The sequence below is a fragment of the Gambusia affinis genome, linkage group LG12, assembly GCF_019740435.1.
Source record: "Gambusia affinis linkage group LG12, SWU_Gaff_1.0, whole genome shotgun sequence".
Taxonomy (NCBI): domain Eukaryota; kingdom Metazoa; phylum Chordata; class Actinopteri; order Cyprinodontiformes; family Poeciliidae; genus Gambusia; species Gambusia affinis.
In genome coordinates, this window is record NC_057879.1 from 1,699,663 (window position 1) to 1,718,417 (window position 18,755).

Consider the following 18,755-nt stretch of genomic DNA (forward strand, 5'->3'; position numbering starts at 1 on the left):
CTGATAAGCTCACAATAACTTTGGGTGCCAGAGACACATGTTAATGTTTAATGTGACTAGCCCTTCGGATGGACAGAATCAATGCCAGATCTCGAGAGTCCAGTACTTTTCAGTAAGCAGATGGATTAGCCCTTTATTATTCAGTAGAGTTTGGTTGGCTATGCCTCCAAAGCGATAAGGCTTATCACGTGTTGTAAGAAAAGATTAAAGGGTTAAACCACGGTCACAGCCAAAAGGGAGTACCCTCTAAAACTACTGGAAATTAGAGGGTGACAGTTAAAGATGTACTTCACCAGGTTCAGCAGTAAGAACACAGACTAAATTAAAAAGTTTCAGAAACTACCTGTCTGACAACATTTGCAATACATTTATTTATATAGCAAATAAACTTGCTATACAAGTTTGTCTGTATAGCACATTTTCAGCAACAAATATTTGCTGAAAATATTTTATTAAATATATCTGTTCTATGTATAGAGTCTGGAGGAGCTTTTATTTTGAAAATCCTAAACCGGATGCTGTCGGTTATGTCTTGCGCGCCAACATGCAGCAGAATGAGTAAGAAACGCCATGTTAGAGAATTTATCCAGAGGAATATTATTAGCAACCTGCTTCAATCCTTTTTTGGAACAATCTCTATACAGATATTGATTGGGAACAAACATGGTTATTGCCAAGAAAGTTTTTCATCTCAAATAAAGTACGGGAGGTGTCTCTTAAAATTCTACACAGATGTTACCCTATAAATTCAGTACTGACTAAATATATTCCAAATATTGATCCTCTTTGTTCCTTTTGTCACATCGAACAAGAAACCTTAATCCACTTTTTTTGGGAATGCTCTTTCAGCAAAATATTTTGGTGTAACTTCAATATTTTTTTTAGTCAGAAAAGTAATATACTTATTCCTTTGAATGTTAAACATGTTTTCTTTGGTATTTCCAATAACAGCATGTCTGGGAAAGAATAAATTATCAACCACTCCCCGCTCTACTAGAAAGGTTGGGGACCACTGGTCTAGACTATAACTTGTATAGTCACCTGGTTGGTAGTGTTAATACCTAACCTTTTGGTTTAGGTGTTAAGGGGGGAGGTGTTACGGCTGGTGGCCTTGTATGTTTTTTAGTCTCTTTCTTTTATGTATATCTGCAGTTTTCTAATGAAATTAACTCCACTGGGAACTGGCTGCAGCCGTAATCCTCCTGTGCCACTCCCTGAGGTCTACAGCAGAGCTGACTGGCTCACCAATTATCAGCTCCCTGATGAGGCCTCCCTTTTTAAGCCCAAGACTTCCTGGGAGAAGGCATGGCTGATTCTTTACTGAGACAGCTTGCCACTTTGCTGGGTGTTTGACTGTGGTATACTGCATTGTCTTTGTGTGAGCTTTAGTAAATCTTTGTTACCTGTGATAGTCCCAGATGGGAGCTTTGTATGTAAGCTTATAGTAGCCTAACAGAGTTTTGTTGTTTGTTGTTAACCTTAGGTTTTGGTCCTGTTTTGTTTGGTTAAGATCTTTAGTTTCCAACTCTGGTTGTTTGGTGGACATTGTTTTATTCAGTGTTTTGTTTTTTGTTATAACACCTTAACTTTTGATTGTAAGTAGGCCTGTCACGATAGCAAATTTTGCTGAGCAATTAATTGTCTCAAAAACTATTGCGATAGACGATAATATTGTTTGAAGACCTATGTACACTGATTTAATGGAAATGACATAATAATACATGCGATTTCCTGCCAAAGACAGATACGCTTTATTTTCAAAAGAACACTCGAAAAGGAACTGATAAAATAAACAAAACAACCAAAAACAAAAATGGATTCTCAGTCTCCATCATCAAAATGTACTTGAATAAAAACACCAAAGTTTAAATAAACATTGCATTCAACCAAAAGAGTGCAGATTATGAAGTCTGTATACTATATTGCCCTTCAGTAATCATTGGATTTAAATAGAGAAGATGGGCACATCCAACTACCTGATGAAATAGTTCACACTACACGTTAGTTCACACCTACATTTTACCCTTACAACTATCTTAGAAAGTTGATCGTTCTAAGATTGTCTCTTGTGATCATCCTGTAGTGTGTGGTGTGTTACAGTAGATCGTTGCTGCCCTCCGATCTAAATCAGGGGTTTTCCCCACTGGGAGTGTTAACACAGCCTGTTGAATGTGACAGGTTGCCAATCAGAAAGCGCAGATTCTCCTCCGTGCTTTCTGTGGGGAAATTACAGAGGAGAATCCCGAACAGCTGACACGGCGCAACCCAAAGTTCAGCGGACATTGGAGATGATATGTGGAAACAACATTAATGTTTATAAAACATTTCCTGCAAAAATATAGAAATGACGAGGGGAGGAGTTGGAGCAAAATTGTTACGCAGTTGATAAACCCGGTAACTTTTCAGCTGTTCTTCATTAATGTGTGATAAATAGTTTAGAATGATTTTCATTCAGTCAGGACTGACACTAGAGCCACATGCACTGCAGGTAGATTGTAGTAAAGCATTGATTAATACCATTACACTAAGGAGATGAGGAAGGGAGGGTCAGTGGACAGCAGCAGAGTTGAGCCTTTTTTCATTCTGTGTCATCAACAGAAAGAGAAAAAGGCCAGAAGAGACGATAAAGGCGATAATTAAGATGACGTCGATAGTTTTAATTTATCGTACAATTAATTGATTTAGCTTTTATCGCAACAGGCCTAATTGTAAGGTTGTTTTTTTTACCTTTTTATTTTGTTAAACCCAAACAATAAATCCCAAACTGATAAACCTTAACATCTAGGTTTCTTTAATGTTACTTCTCCTTCCCCCTGGCCGAGCTGGGTCGTAACAAGCTATTTTGAACAACAGTCTTATGAAAAAGTTGGAACGTCTCATTAAATATTTATTTCTTTGATAAGAAATGTCATTTTGATTTTGCTTTCTGTGGTGGATGTTATCTCTGGACAAGAAACTGATTTAACAGCACCTTACATGATTAAGCTTGCTTTACTCGTTAACAAAGGAATTAAGCAAAATGTTTATTCTAACCGAGGAGAACATTAGGAAAACTAGCCCCGCAAAGCTAGTTTTAGCCCCTGTTGTTGAAATAATTCAGTGTGATGCTTCTTGTAGCCATTTAAAAGTCTCTAACAACAGTTTGAGAAAGGTTTGAGGAAAATTTTGACCCATTCCTCAATCATCCGATACAAGGTGTAATTCCTAGTGAATTCTACATTCCTGCTACAGCAAAGCATCCCCAAACAATGAAACTTCCAGCTCTATTCCTTAAAGTTGTAATTATTAGGCAGCTTCATTTCCTCAGGCAAAATGGGCCAGAAAAGAGTGTCTGTGAAAAGTCCAAAATTGTAAAAAGTCTTTCAGAAGATATTGAGGCAACCATCAAACGTTTTGCTGCAAAGTCAACAGAATCGCAAGAAACGTGTTGAGAAAAAAGACGTAAATGAATTAAGAATAAAACGTGAAGCTACCAGGAACCCATCATCTTCCAGTGCTGTCATATTCCAGAACTGCAACCTACCTGGAGTTACCAGAAGGACAAGATGTCATAGCTCAGAGACATGGCCAAGGTAAGGAAGGTTGAAACCCAACCACCACTTTTCAAAGGTTTTATGGACTGATGAGATGAGAGTGACTCTTGATGGACCAGATGGATGGATCAGTAATGGGCACAGAGCTCCACTTCACATCAGACTCCAGCAAGCTGGAGGGGGGTGCTGGTATACACTTAAAGATGAGCTAGTTCTACCGTTTCGGTTTGAAGATGGACTCAAAATCAAACCTACTGCCTCCTGTTTTTATAAGACACTTTCTTCAAGCAGTGGTGCAGGAAAAAATCTACATCCTTCAAGAAGCCCATGATTTTTATGCAGGACAATGCTCCATCACATGCATCAAAGTACTCCCACTACGTGGCTGGCCAGTAAAGGGCCTTAAAGAATAAAGAATAATAATGTTGTCCCCTTCCCCACCAGACATAAACTCCATTGCTTTATAATCCTGTACACATAGATATTGCCCTATAAAAGCCAAGACAGGAAAGTGGGTAATGAGAGAGGGGGAAGGCATGCAGCTCAAACCTGTGACTGCGTCATCAAGGACTGAGACTTTCATACATGGGTTGTGTTTTACCCCTGTGCCACTGCATCACCCCTCTCTCCCACTTCACAGAATTACTAATTATACCAAATATTTAAAATACTAAATGTATTCAAAAAGTATTCTGTCTGATAAAATATACAATAAAGATGAGTTCACTCACACTCTTGACCATCACTGTTGTTTGCAAGTGTTGGCTGTTCGTCAGATTTACGGGAATACCAGAAACAAAATAAAAAGGTTCTGGGTTGGGATTTTTGCATGTAAAAATTAAATGCAAATAATTGCATTAATGGCAAACCCACCAACCCCCCAAAATCATAAAGTTAGTTGACTGGAGCCTAGCTTAGGATAAAATGATACAAGGAGAATTGTTCTGATGTTCTGCTATGTGAATGCGCTCCTGTTCATGGAAATGCAGAGATTATTTCTTTATCATGAGTTAGATGAGATAGATTTTCCTTCGATAGTACACATCCAAGGTTTCCCCAAGAAAACTTGCTAAGCCCGGGCGCTAAGGCAGTCATTCATCCAGCGGTCCGTCATGTTTTTGAGTTAAAAAATCTTTAAAGTTGGCAGGAAATTTGAAAATATCACTTGATAATTATGTGTTATTGAAAGATTGTAACATTAATCCCTGAACACCAACTACAAAGTCTCAAAAAATGTTAACATTTTAAAAAGACTTTAAAAATAAGCAACGCTTAGCCTGGTGGGGGCAAAAGTAAACCCTGATGCCTCACCAGGCTTACAATGCACTCTGGGTAAACCCTGACATCCATGCAACAATCGCCAATACCCGTTTATCTCCTGCAGTGTGATTAAAGCTAATATTTAGCAGTCCTTGAGGGAAATGCAATTTTTCTGCCATAATCCAAGAGCACACACATTCAGTCTGAAAACAGAATTTCATGTCTTTCGTTCTCAAAACTTGTAATACTTTTGCTTACATTTTTATTTTGAAATCAGGGCTTCATGTCTTCCTTCTCAAAACTTGTAAAAAGTGTACTGAAAACTTCTCACGTTCAAACTTAGTCTCTGCTCGGCACAAATCTTCAATTGCAAAAATCTCTGCTGGCTGACGTTAAGTGTACTACAGAATAGAAAGCTGACATTGTTGTTTCTCCCTACATCCAGTGGGTGGCGCAATCGATAGTAGCCATACAGGCACATCCGCTAGAAGGAAACAAGCGCACCCAGTCCAATACTTTCATTCTATTGGCTGAGAGGTTGCCAGGAGACTGTGCCAAAAGGCAGTTCAATGTTTCATAAGAAAGCAGAGTCTGAGCAGACTGTGAGCGAGAGGAGAAGTTTTGAGTACAAGCATTACAGGTTTTGAGAGGAAAGACAAGAAGTTCTGCTTTTAAAATGAAAATGTAAGCAAAAGTATTAAAATTTTTGAGAACAAAAGACATGAAATCCTGTTTTCAGACTGAAAATGTGTGCTCCTGTTTTATGGTAGAAAAATTCCACCAAACAAGCAGAGTTCTGGAAGTGAAGATTTGCTCCGAGCAGAGAGGAAAGACATAAAGTCCTGCTTTCAAATTAAAAATATAAGCAAAAATATTACAGGTTTTGAGAACAAAAAACATAAAATCATGCTTTCAGACTGAACATGTATGCTTTTGGATTATGGCAGAAAAATTTCCCATACCGAAAGGAATTGTTTTTGTTAAAGAAATAAAAGAAAATAGATAGAAGAGTATCCTCTGGACAAATTTGTTGCCACTGTGCAAATATGAGCAACATTTGTTTTTACAAGAAACACAATATGAAGCATTTCTCCATGTTATTTTAACATTTCTTCTATCAGCCCTTACAAAAAAATCCCATGAAAATCACATGTGACTTTCACATGTGATCACATGTGGTTCACACAAAGTTTTACATGTGAATGATGTGAATCACGTATGTGAAAGCACATGAATATGTGTGATTTTGGAACGTTTCGTGGTAAAATCACATGTGATTCACATGTGAATCACACATTTCCACATGTGATTCACACATTTCCACATGTGATCACATGTGATCACATGAAAATCACATGTGAAAACATGTGATCACATGTGATTTTCATGGGATTTTTTCGTAAGGGAGGAAATGGTGTTGGATGCACCCTTATGTGCAACCAACACATTGCACATAAGGGTGTGTCCAAATTCAGGACCTGCATCCTTCGAAGGACCTGGCGTACAAAGCAGACAAAGAAACCGGCCTACCTGAAGACGAAAGACTCGGCTTACTTGATGGATGAAGGACCTGGTACACTAAAAAAAATAACTCTTTGGATGAATATAAAAAAAACATGGAAAGGATTTCCACCTGATTACTTTGCTTTATTTCAGCACCATGTAATTCTGTTACTCCTATTTAAAGCAAATGTGTTAGGTCAACTTAATTTATTAAGGTTATTCCAATGTAAAGCAATTGTGTTGGCTCAACTTACGTTATTATGGTTATTCTATGGTTGATTCTAAATCTAACGTGTTGGCTCAACTTAATATGTTATGGTTATTCTAATTTAAATAAAATGGGTTGGCTCAACTTATTTTACTATGGTTATTCTATTAAGTATTGGCTCAACTTAATTTATTATGGTTATTCCAATTTAAAGCAAATGTGTTTGCTCAATTTAATTTATTAAGGTTGATTCAACTCATTTACTATTGTTGGATGTAATTTAAAATGTAATTTAAAAGAGCCAACCAAACTAATTTGCAACACTTTGGACCAAATAATTTACTTGACTAAGATTAATGGCAATTTAGTTGAAACCAACTTTGTTTTTCCTTTTTTTTTCCTCCGAAGAGTTTTTGCGGCACTAGTGGCTTGTTTTTATTGAGACAGTAGGCAGACAGGGTGAGGACATGGCAAAGGTTGCCAGGACCAGGAATCGAACCAGTAACGTCTGCGTCGAGGACTAAGGCTTCCAAACGGACGAAGGCCTCCACAGCACGCTGGAGAAACCAACTTATGTTACAGTGATACCTTCACACTACTTATTAAGTTGATCCAACTCATGAAAATTACGTTAGCTCAACAAATATGCTTCATGCTGAAAGAAAACTAGTTAATCGTGTGAAAATCCTTTCCATGATTTAATTACGTTAATTCAAAGACTTTTCTTAAAAAAAGTATTTTTTTAGAAAAAGACTTTTTTTTACAGTTCTTAAATGCTGAAAGAAATTTAAGAACCGTTACAGTGCAGTTCTTAAATGCCAATAGTGCCCTGCAGAGAAAAACAAATATCTATAGTTTAATGTGTAACTAAAACCTCTTTGAAGTCTTCCCAGGCGCAAAACAATTATGTCGCATAATCTCTCGTGATCCCCTGATCTTGCTAGCCCCTCTTCGGAGGGAAATGAATCTGACTAAATTGAATCACGTTATCTCAACTTGAATACGTTATTCAAATTGGGACAAAAACGATTGTCTCGCGTAAACTCACATGACATCCCGTGATCTCACTCGGCTTCAGCACTATATCAATCTGACTATAATGAATCATGTTATCTCAACCTGATTAAATTTCATAAACATGAAGTTGTTGAATTTTTTGTTTATCCAACATGATTGTATCATGTTTCTGCTTGAAACATGAAATTATTTAGTTAAAAGTACATGATATTCTTTTGTTAATCTGATAACCCCCAAGTTAATTTTTTGACAGTGTAGACAAAGCGTCTGAATTACAGAGGAGACGAAGAAACAGACCTACCCGGTAGACTAAGGACCCGATGAAGTACCTACCCTACCCAGGAGATGAAGAACTTGACCTATCCAAAGATGAAGAAACTAGCTTATGTGGTAAACAAAGGAGTCGGCCAAGACAGTAGATGAAGGACCTGCCCTAACTGCTAGATGAAGGATCAGGTCTGCCTGATAAACAAAGAACCCGGCTCATCCAGTAGACAAAGGTCCCAGTCTACCTGATGATGAACCAGTAGAAGGTAGGCCAGGTCCTTCAAATGACACAGGCCATGAACCTGGAGACACCCTATGTAGCTAAAGCAAGAGATATTTGATCTCAAGTAGTTTTACCCTGGTTAATTAAACCAGGATAAAACTAAATTGTCAATATGAAATGCAGTAACCAGCAGGAAGTTGTATTAAACATTAATATTAAACAGTATTATAAAAAACAAACATTTGTCTACATGATGATATTTATCAACTTTTCAGTTACTTGCTTACAATAAGGTTTAGCCCAACCTGTCCTTTGACAATAAAACTGCTGGAGCTAAAGCTCTTCTTTCATGGTAGCAATACAGCAATGCATTAGCAATGCAAACACTGCAGAGCTGTGTGCCATATCTGGATGCTAGATGTAAAAACATCCTAGAACTTCTCTGATTGTGTAACTTTTCCACATTTTGTTATGTTAGTCTTATTCAACATATTACATTATTGTCTTTCCACAAATTCTACATACAAATACCCAAATAACACCACTTTGACAATGTGGAAAAAAGTTTTGAGATTTTTGCAGCCTGATTTGAACTTGACTGAACATCTCTGGAGAGATGTGAAAATTGGCTGACAGACGTCTCCAACCAACCTGATGGAGCAGGAGAGGAACTAAAGAGAAGAACATGTCAAGCTGCCTAAAGATGGGTGAGATGAGCTGGAGGAATCATATTCAACGATTAAGACACATTAAGTCAACAAAGTATTAACCAAAGGTTGTGAATACTTACATAAATGTGATTTCTTGCTTTTCTTTGCTTAACAAATTTGTGAAATACTCAAAATCTTGGAGGTTTTATTTAGCAAGTATCAGTTATTGTTCAGATACAAGACTTCTCTTTTCTCTACTTTAGGGCTGCGTCTTTAAAAAGCCTGACCTACCAATTTCAATTTTGGCCGAAACTGATTTTTTTGTCTGAAATGTCTCTAAATACAGCAAGAAAGTTGCTGAGTTGCCAACAGGGGGATGTTAACCGCAAATGTGCAGACCTGACCTGGTGGGCCGGCCAGTCAGTCAAACCTCTGTCACAGGTCAACAAAAGATGAGAGTGGTTGATTTTTAGACCTTTGATGAGATAGATAAGATCAGTGGATAAGATCGACTTCACATGTAAGTATGGGCCGATCACCGATGTCCCAAAATGAAGGAAATTAATACTGCTAAATTGGCAGGCCAATAAATCGGTGCACCCCTACTCCATGTACTCCTCAAACTAACCCAAGCTAACTGGCCCTGGTAACCAACCATTCTGTAAATGATAAATTATTTCTAATTTGTTGTTTATTTTGTTTCAGTGAGATACACTGATATAGTAGCTTATAAACAGGTACACTGGTTCTATGTAACACCAATCAAAACAGCATACCTCTTCACAAACATCGGTATGTTGGCTGATAAAGAAACCTGTTGGACTTCCAATGTGCTATTCTGACAGGGCATGCCAAACCAACAGAACACCAGCATCAAGCAGAGATGGACCAAAATCTAACATCTAAAATAACGTAAAAGATCTTACTGTGAGATGGTTCTGGTATGGGAGCAGCCGGGAGAGGTCGCTGGGACCTTGGTTGACTTGATGGATGGGCCATTTTGATGGGACCAACAAATTCAACGAAGGTGCCTGGGAAGTCGCCTCTCTGCTTGGTGCGTTCGTTGTATCCTAGGATCCAGCCTAGACGCTCTGGGTGCTCCTCGAAGCCCTCCTCGTAGCTCAGCACTGACACCAGAGAAGCCTTACTGACAGTCAGGAGGTCCCCTGGCTGTAGGTCCAAGTCCTCTTCCAGGTCCTTGGTAAATGTGTAGAGCACACGGTATTGGAAGCCATCTGTCGTCATTTTGTTGAGTGGAGGAGTTCCTTTTTTCGTCAATAATGGAATCCTGCTCAGTTTCTTAAGCTCAGAAACTGAAACTGCTGCTGAGTCACTAAAGGGAGGTGTTGGTACTGTGGTTTCTAGGCTGGGGATGCTGAAGGAAGGAGGGAAAGTCACCCAAAGCTTAGAAGCATTTTTAGTAGTTTATAAGGTAGCTGCTGTAATGGTTGTGGTGGCAGCGGCTTCAGAGCTGACCAGTGTTGCTGGACTGCTGTACTTTCCTCAGCTTGATACCACGGTTCAGCCAAATGATGGAACAGAGGGAGAGCGTCGGCAACATACTCCTTTAAGCAGCAAAAACCTTGAGACTGGTCCTAGTTTTGTGTTCTGATGAAAGCTTACGTCAAGCCAACAGCCTGGTGTCGGTGGATCTCCACGCTCTAAATAGACAGATTGGAGGAAAAATGTTTGGAGTAGAGAGCTTTTAAATCCTTTAGGTTTGCTGAAATTCAGCAGAAGGAATAACTGATCTGCATAGGAAAAACAAGAAACAAAAAAATAGAAAAAAAAAGTTAAACAAGTGATACTAATTTGAAAATAATAATTAAAAAAGATGTTACAAAACAATCACAGTTCCGGCTAAAAGGATGACGCTGTTTGATAAATACCCAAAGAAAGGCAACAACAGACCTATTTGAAATGAAGCTAAAGCGATGCATGAAAATGGCGAACTGCGACAGCTCCATGCATCTGTGCAGTTTACACTTAGGAAGGAGAGATCGGATGATGATGCTGCGTCATAGCCACCAGCAGACTGGGACCTGGACTGGAGCCTTAGCTAAATTCACTCCCTCTGCAGAACACCTTCCTCAAGAACAACAGGTTTCACTATGAAACGCACACCAACAAGGCTGATGAACAGAAGTGAAAGGAAGGATTTTGCAGTATGAGAATGCAACCAAAGACATGAACCACAAATCAGCCAGAACGTTCCTAAAAAGGCAGGACGCTTTGCCACAGTTGTTCCTACATGGGACAGAAAAGCAGTAACTGTGTTGATTCAGACCTATTTTGGTTTGCTTTAGTCAAAACTCTTCAGTCACTCTCTATTACGTTTATCCTACTCAAGGTAAAGCTAGTTAAAAACAAATAGTCATTAATGTGTGAAGATTTATATATGTAAATGCAGCAAATACATCATCAGTGATTATGTGTAATTGAAAACCACAATATAAATAATTGCAAAGCCTAATGAAATGCACACAGCATATATAGTTTGTGTTGAGCATCTAAAAGAAAACTGCTTAAAAAGGTTGTTGATAGTCAAAAATAAGAGGACTCTTCTTCCTTGCTCTGCCTAATAAATGAAAAGCGATTATTTTAAAATTATCAGTCTAAAAATTACAGACTGAAAACAATATTATAGAATCTCTGGTGAAATATGGACCAATCATAAGTCTGTTCAGCAATCCAAGAATGAGGCTAAGTACGAACCGCTGCTGCATTACATTTCAAAATAGAAATTATGAGATAGATGAGAGATTACCATTTCCAGATTAAGTGCGACATCTGTAGTTTGTGGACCTGGCAAGGACAACAGTCCTATTAAAGTCTAAACATAATGAAATAATGTCTGAGGAGCAGGAACAAGTAGGAATAAAAAGTGGAAGTGGCAGAATAGTAAGTGAAATCATCCAGTTGTTTTGGTTTATTTGTTAAAACAAAATTTGGGGTCTTTTCCAAAATGGCTAAATCTGACAACCCGAAGGCCTAGTCAACGAGGCCTGGTGTATGCCATCGTTTCAGAAATCTCCATGAATGGGCAACATTTGCAGTGATCGTGTACAAAATAATCAGCTAAACGTCCAGTCTACATGCATGAATCCAAAAGTGCTTGCTTCTAAACCTTACTCTAGTTATTCTCTCTCCCCAAAGGCATTCCGAATGCGCGCACACATTTACTGAAAATGTCTTGTGAATAATAATATATATATATATATATATATATATATATATATATATATATATATATATATATGTGATTCAATATTTGGATTTGAAAGAGAATGTTTAAGGTTAGGGTAATACCCAGATGCAGGATCGTGCAAAACTCACCCCACTTTTTGCTCAGAAAGAAGCTGGACAGGCTCAGCAAGACTCAGTCCCACATCCTCCAGATCGACAAGCAAGAAGTGCCAGGCTAGACACGTGGCACTGGCATACCCAACCACAGCCCGCAATCCTCACACCACTATCACACCCCCCCACCACCACCCACCCAGAGCCAAAACTCCTCTGCCTCATCTCTCCACCTGCTCCTCACCCCCCCAACCCGAGCCCATAAAACATGCAAAAAGTCCAGCCTCCTACAGTTCCCCCCCTTCGCTGTCATCCTGAGAAAAAGTCCTGTTGTTTTTCCATTTGCCATGTTTTATTTTACGGTCAATGAAATGCAGCACAAAGAAGGCAAAAAAATATATAAAAATCAAAGATCTTCAAAAAGCTGAGCACAAGTTTAATAGTAAGTTCCAGAATAAAACAAGTCTTGCGAGGTTGAAAAGAATTTGTTACGGTCCAAGTGTCTTGGCTCTGCATTACAGGTCAGCACAGAAGCTGGTCAGCTTGGCGTCTGCAGATCCATTCCCTTTTAGACACCTTCAGTCTGGGTAGAGAACAGCAGAAAGCAGAAAAACGGCAGAGTGGGAGACGAACGGAGCACTTTCCTAGCAGCACAGTCCACGCAGCAGAGGGAGACCACAGGAAAATAAATAATGAATAGGCAGCAAGTAACTCACTGTTGCTAGTGAGAGGGAAAGCCAGTCCTACATTCTGATTGGTCAATGGTCTGGCCATGTGCTCCACAGTCACCAAAGAAGCGGGGCAAATCAAGAAAACGTTCTAATATTAGAAAATGTTTCTAGGCAGTTATCAAAACAAATCCATTTTTTTCCCCAAACTGAGCTTCTTCAAGTTTTTCACACCAAGATGACAGCTCATAATTTTAGGTGAAAAGGTAATTTTAAATAAATTCAATTATCTAAGGCTTGGGATGTGAAACATAACATGGAAAGACTCACGCCAGGATGTAATTGGAGAAATCCTCATGAGTCATGCTGTAATCGTGCAGTAGGGGCAAATAGACGATGTCTGCAGTAACAGTAAAGTGAAAAATGCTGCACAAATAATCAGTAAGAGATCAAATTTAAGAATAATATAAATAGAGCTTTTCAGATAAAAATCTGTTTGATTCACTCTTACAATTTTATAAACTCCAAGCTTGAATCTTTATAAATGTGCTGTTATGAATAGCAAATGGATTTTGTACTTCATTGAAGGGATCAACTGTTTATATAACAATATTCTTGAGATTTAACTATTCTCTTTTACTAGATAATTTTCTCTGTTAAATGGTATCCTCTGAGCACAGAAATCAAGGCGGGAGGCGCTAATTACAAAGGTACAAAAGCTAAACCAACCAGATGAAGAAAATATGTGCAGAATAAAAAATGTTACCAGTCTGAGCCACAGACTGCTATGTTCATTTGTTCATAGTTTTGGGTAGTATGAGCTGAAGCTGACAATACAGTTAACTTATAGTTAACTTATAGTAAGTTAACTGGATTAAATACCTGTGATATTTCTGTGTGGAGTTTGCATGTTTCACCCAGGCACTTGTGGGTTCTGTTTCAGGTTCTCTTCAGCTTCTCCAGCTTCGTCACATAGACTGTTAGCTTAAAAGGAGCACCCCCCACTGACTGCTGGAGATAAGCACCAGCCCCCCAGCTGGCATATCTACCTGCAACAATAAGCAGGTAGAGACAATGGATGGATATTAAGTGAAAAAAAGCATTTTGTAGGAGTGAAGTTGGCTGCTACAGAACTAATTGAAGATTCAGTCTTGATTCTTTTTAAAGGACAAGCTGGTGTAGCCACTGAGAATACATTGATTTTTTTTTTTTTTTCTACAAATCCAGTATACCATTCAGATGTATATGAATGGACCATAAAGCGAAGCTGTTGGGAGATCTCTTCTGATCAAAATACCTTTACAAGACAGTACCAGTCTATTGATACATCTCAGATGTTTAGGACCAGCAGAATGCCCAGGCAGCTGCATGTGGACTTAAGCTGATTTTTTTTTTTCAGTACCATTGAAATAGTGCTGGGAACTTGATGTCATTTATTTATTTGTACAAACTGCTGGTACCAGCACTCTGCAATCACTGGATTATCAAAAGAATTTATAACAATTTAAGTTTTAAGTTGTTGCAGCTTTGCTTATTGTTTAAAAGTTCTAAAAAAATCCAACTTCAGTTTATTAACTAATTTTGTAACATTTAATCTCTAAGGAGAACATATGCAAATTATTCACTGGGATGTGCATTTCTAGACTAAACTAACATTTACAACTATGTTAACATTGGTTACATGTCAGCTTCTTCTGTTTTTTTGTTTTCAAATAAAGTATATAACCTAAAACCTTTTGTGCACATTTTGCAATAACATTGCTTATATTTTAGATTATCTGAAGAGAGGAAAAGTGAATACATTTTTACATTCACAGTATACCCAAGGTTATGAAAGTTTGTCATATCTCCTGGTCTTTTTCTGATAGCAATTTTTCTGGTGCCTCCGCCATTTTACTTTTCAATGTCACAAACCTCTCCGTCTCTCTCCTCTTCTGTCAGCTCTGTACACCAGTGTGCCTGTGTAGTCTGCTTCTTTTACACAGCCAACTTCTTGATCAGTTTGAGCACTGCTGCCAACTAGTGACTGGAGGCTTGTTTGTCATTCAGGCGTATTGTGCCCTCCCACACCCACCCAACTAATACCTCAGTGCACCCCACTGAATCCCAGTATTGCAGGTACTGCTCTAGTAGGCACAGATTGTGATCTGTCGTCTGTTTTGAGATAATATAAAAAGAGCAGCAGGATATCAAGAACAGGTGCTCTTATTTTAAAAACCTCAGATTAACACACTTAAGTCCTTATTAAACATCTATATCAGTGACATGCAGTTAGGGGAGACTCACCTGTCACCATGAATGACAAGTAAAATAGGTACCGTATTTTCTGGACTATAAAATTGAACTTTTTTTTAGTTTTCCTGTGTTTTCCTCTTCATGAAACATTTTCGACGGAGAGTTCCACAGTCTGTTTAACAAATTTAATGAATGTGCGTGAAATCTTAGAATTTCTGATTGGCCACAAATGTGAAGAGACAATGTTCAGGGCGAAGCAGAAAGTACCATACCACATCGGTAGGGAGCAGTGCTGAGCCCCATACACTTTGAAAAGACAGAAAGCCATCCATCCATCCATTTTCTGTTCACCCTTGTCCCCAATGGGGACTGGAGGGTTGCTGGTGTCTACCTCCAACTTTGCTCTGGGCGAGAGGCGGGGTACACCCTGGACAGGTCGCCAGTCTGTTGCAGGGCAACACAGAGACATACAGGACACACAACCACTCACACACACACACACACCTAGGGAGAATTTAGAGAGACCAATTAACCTGACAGTCATGTTTTTGGACTGTGGGAGGAAGCCGGAGAACCCGGAGAGAACCCACGCACGCACAGGGAGAACATGCAAACTCCATGCAGAAAGACCCCGGGCCGGGAATCAAACCCAGGACCTTCTTGCTGCAAGGCAACAGCTCTACCAACTGCGCCACTGAGCAGCCCAAGACAGAAAACAATCAGAAAAATATAAAAGATACATTTGAATTAGAACCCAATCAGGAGGACTGGTCTCGATGGCAATCATCTCCATTGAAACAATCAGATGTTTAAAAATGAAGGCAAGAATAGAGGATTTTTATGATGTCCATGGAGGATAGGCGGACGGATGTTGTATGCAAATGAAGGTGAGTTTACATAAATTTCAATTTATAAAAGAGAGCCAAAGAACCTGATATTATGATATAATATTTAATATTTTGTGTTCTATTGTTTTGTTGAATAGTATGAAAGTGATTAAAGCATAACTAGAAGGTACCAAGGCAAGTAAGCATTTCAATTAAGGTCAAAATTAAAATATTTGGGCCTTATATATTTGTATATCCAACTACAGAGAAGTCAGCGACTTACCAGCCAGGATGAACCTCACCAGCCTACTACATAATACTGACCTATGTATCACAATATACAAGACAGCAATTAACACCAAGTGATCTAACTTAAAAACAGTCATTAGATTTTATGAGCAAAATATTAGGCAGCTACTTTATTATCCTTATGTTCCCTTGGCGATGGATACATATTGGCCTCAGTCAAAAATGCCCATATGGATCTGAAAAACCTGCTGTTGGCCTGAAGAACAGGTCAACAGCACCAGAAGTGACTATTCATTGTTCCTGCCTGAAATGTTGACATGACCATACCTGAGATTTCAGTCAAATCATGATAACCTCAAAGCATTAATAAGACAAGAATTCATCAACATTGGTTAGACATTTAAGAGTTAACATAGTAAAAATAGACACACAGAGGAATTTGGATACTTGGTCTACTCTAACCAGCAACTGACTGGGGGAAGACTCAGATATTAAGCCTTTTTACAGTAAATTAATGCACCGTATGTATAACAGTAGTCTTTGCTATATATACTTTTACTGAATCAATAAAATGTATTAACATGCCATAAAAAATATTTTTTGCAACATGTCCAGGCTGCTAGAGAGCGCAGGCCGTGCAGCAGAAAACAATAAGGGTGAACAGATAAGGGTGCTAATAAATCACATTTACTAATGTGATTTATTTCATATTTTTTAACTTTTAAAATGTGGTGGTGTGAAACTTGCTGGGTTATGAAACATTGGACACCTCAGAGGTAAGGATCTAAATTCTATCAGGACTACACATAAAAACTGCTGCTAATCATGTTATCTGCTAATCTGAAATGGTAAAAATGATTAAATGTACTGTAACACTGTAACCAATTCTCTCTTTGTAAAACCCTTTTTAGAGCAAGTCTCTCTTAGATATTTTTCACTTAGATGGCTACTAGGTGCTCATGCCCGCAAAGAGAAAAAAAAAATCTGAACAAAACAACAACAACAAATAAAACATATTTTAATGCCATTTGTTTATTGTTTTTCTTATAGTTCTTTAAGAAAAAAACAAAATAGGCCAAAATTGGTATTGAAAGGTCAAAACTTTATAAAACTGAGATTGGCAGTCTGCCACAAATCCTCATCAATGCAACTTTTAAATAATCTTCAGTGTCCCATTTATACATAGAAAAAGAATGTTGAAACAAAACATTTATGTCACTGCCAAAAGAGATAATATATTTTTATTTTAAATTATTATTAAATAATTTTAATTTTTAATTATTTTAAAATTTAAAAAGTTAAATTGTCTGTTTCTTTAAACATTAAGACAAAACTAAGTTTTGCCTAAGATCATGTTTTACAGAGAGCAGTAAGAGGGAGCAGTGTGAAGGAGGACGGACTTTTTGCTTGCATTCTGGCTGACTCGGTAATTAAGCCAAATATAAAGGGGTTTATATACAGCTCAGTTGTTTTATGCAAAAAATATCACGATTTAGAGTCACTCTTACTGCTCGACGGAAACCATGTCCAAAAAACAATCATATTCTCTACTACGCAAGGCCTACATCTTGTTCTCGCATGGAGTATGTGCACGCATCTTAGTATTAAACATACGCACGCGCACGCACGATACAGGCTGATTTACTGGGATTAAATGTAATTTTACCGTCGCAACAAAGCGCAAAAAGCTGAATGTTAGCATTATTAGGAAAAATACGAACAACAAACACAAAAGGGACAACTTTAGCAACTAGTTACACTTGGTTAATGATTTATTTGATTATTAGTGCCATGCTTATATAAATGCACAAACTCAACAAGCTAAACATTTAATTTAAAATGCATTTAAAGAACTTTATTTAGCTATTGACTGTAAATCAACATTCTATACACGTAATTGTCGAGAAGCGCTAGCACAGAGGAAAGTGCGAATAGACCAAGTTATACTTTTTCCAGCAAAAATTTCAGAGCAACAGAAAAAAAAAACACGGGGAAAATGTGAAAAATAAACTTTAGCATTGACAAACAACGCAAGCATGGCTCTGTGTCCACACGGCACAGTAACTTCCACCATTTTCCAGTACATTGGCAGCTGCCTTCCCTGCTGTACTGGAAATGTGCAATAAGTTGAGAAAAACTCACCCGCGGATGGTTTTTGTGGGTCTTCTCGCTTTTTCTGCAATGGGACTTTAACAGTCTCGAAGGGACAGAGAAGAAGTCTACTGTGTCCCAGCTGCAAACGGTTGTGTTCTTGGTGTGTCAGAATCTCCTGGCGACAGCTCTGATCTAACTTTTAACTGCGCTGTACTTCTCCTGTTCATAACTCCCTGGCCCTACGCTCAGCCATTTTCCAGCTCAGTACGACGCAAGGAAGGAGAGTGCGTGGGAACTACTGAGCTGTGAACGAAAACGAACGAAGCCACGCGGAAAAGACCGAACGATTTCAGAGAGCTCATCTTCTAAGCTGGAAACCTGAACCTACCAATCAATCTCCAGCTGTACTTGCCTGCACTTTATTTAACTTCACAGTAAACTACCTCGTACCTCAAAGATCTATTGTTTGTATATGTTTTTGATAAACTGTGGTCCATTTCTCGTTTTTCTTAATGTTCCACTTCTACTCCTGCCTACAAAAGAAAAACAATTTTTTTTGCGTGAGTATTCAATTATAAGTATTAAAATTATTAAATAATAAGATGTTACTTGATATGTATGATCATAACTGATGAGTGCTTTTGTTTTTGGCCCCAAATCATACCTAAATATTTTCAGTGAGATGATTCTTTGCCAAAACATAAGAGCCAGATGCAACTTC

At 38.2% G+C, this 18,755-nt stretch overlaps 1 protein-coding gene across 3 annotated transcripts in view; it reads right to left on the minus strand.

The window, feature by feature from the left end:
* The window catches only part of pik3r2 (phosphoinositide-3-kinase, regulatory subunit 2 (beta)), a 52,234-nt gene extending 33,681 nt beyond the window's left edge, over positions 1 to 18,553 (minus strand). The window contains exons 1-2 of one of the 3 annotated variants that reach the window (XM_044134850.1): positions 18,083 to 18,553; positions 9,588 to 10,412 (exon numbers count right to left, since the gene is read on the minus strand). In XM_044134850.1, coding sequence (XP_043990785.1) covers positions 9,588 to 9,906 — 319 coding nt within the window. In that variant the 5' untranslated portion in view covers positions 9,907 to 10,412; positions 18,083 to 18,553. Of the gene's footprint in view, positions 1 to 9,587; positions 10,413 to 11,997; positions 12,092 to 18,082 lie in introns of those variants that run through there. The other 2 variants (XM_044134847.1, XM_044134849.1) reach the window with 2 other exon arrangements.
* Positions 18,554 to 18,755: the final 202 nt, after the last annotated feature.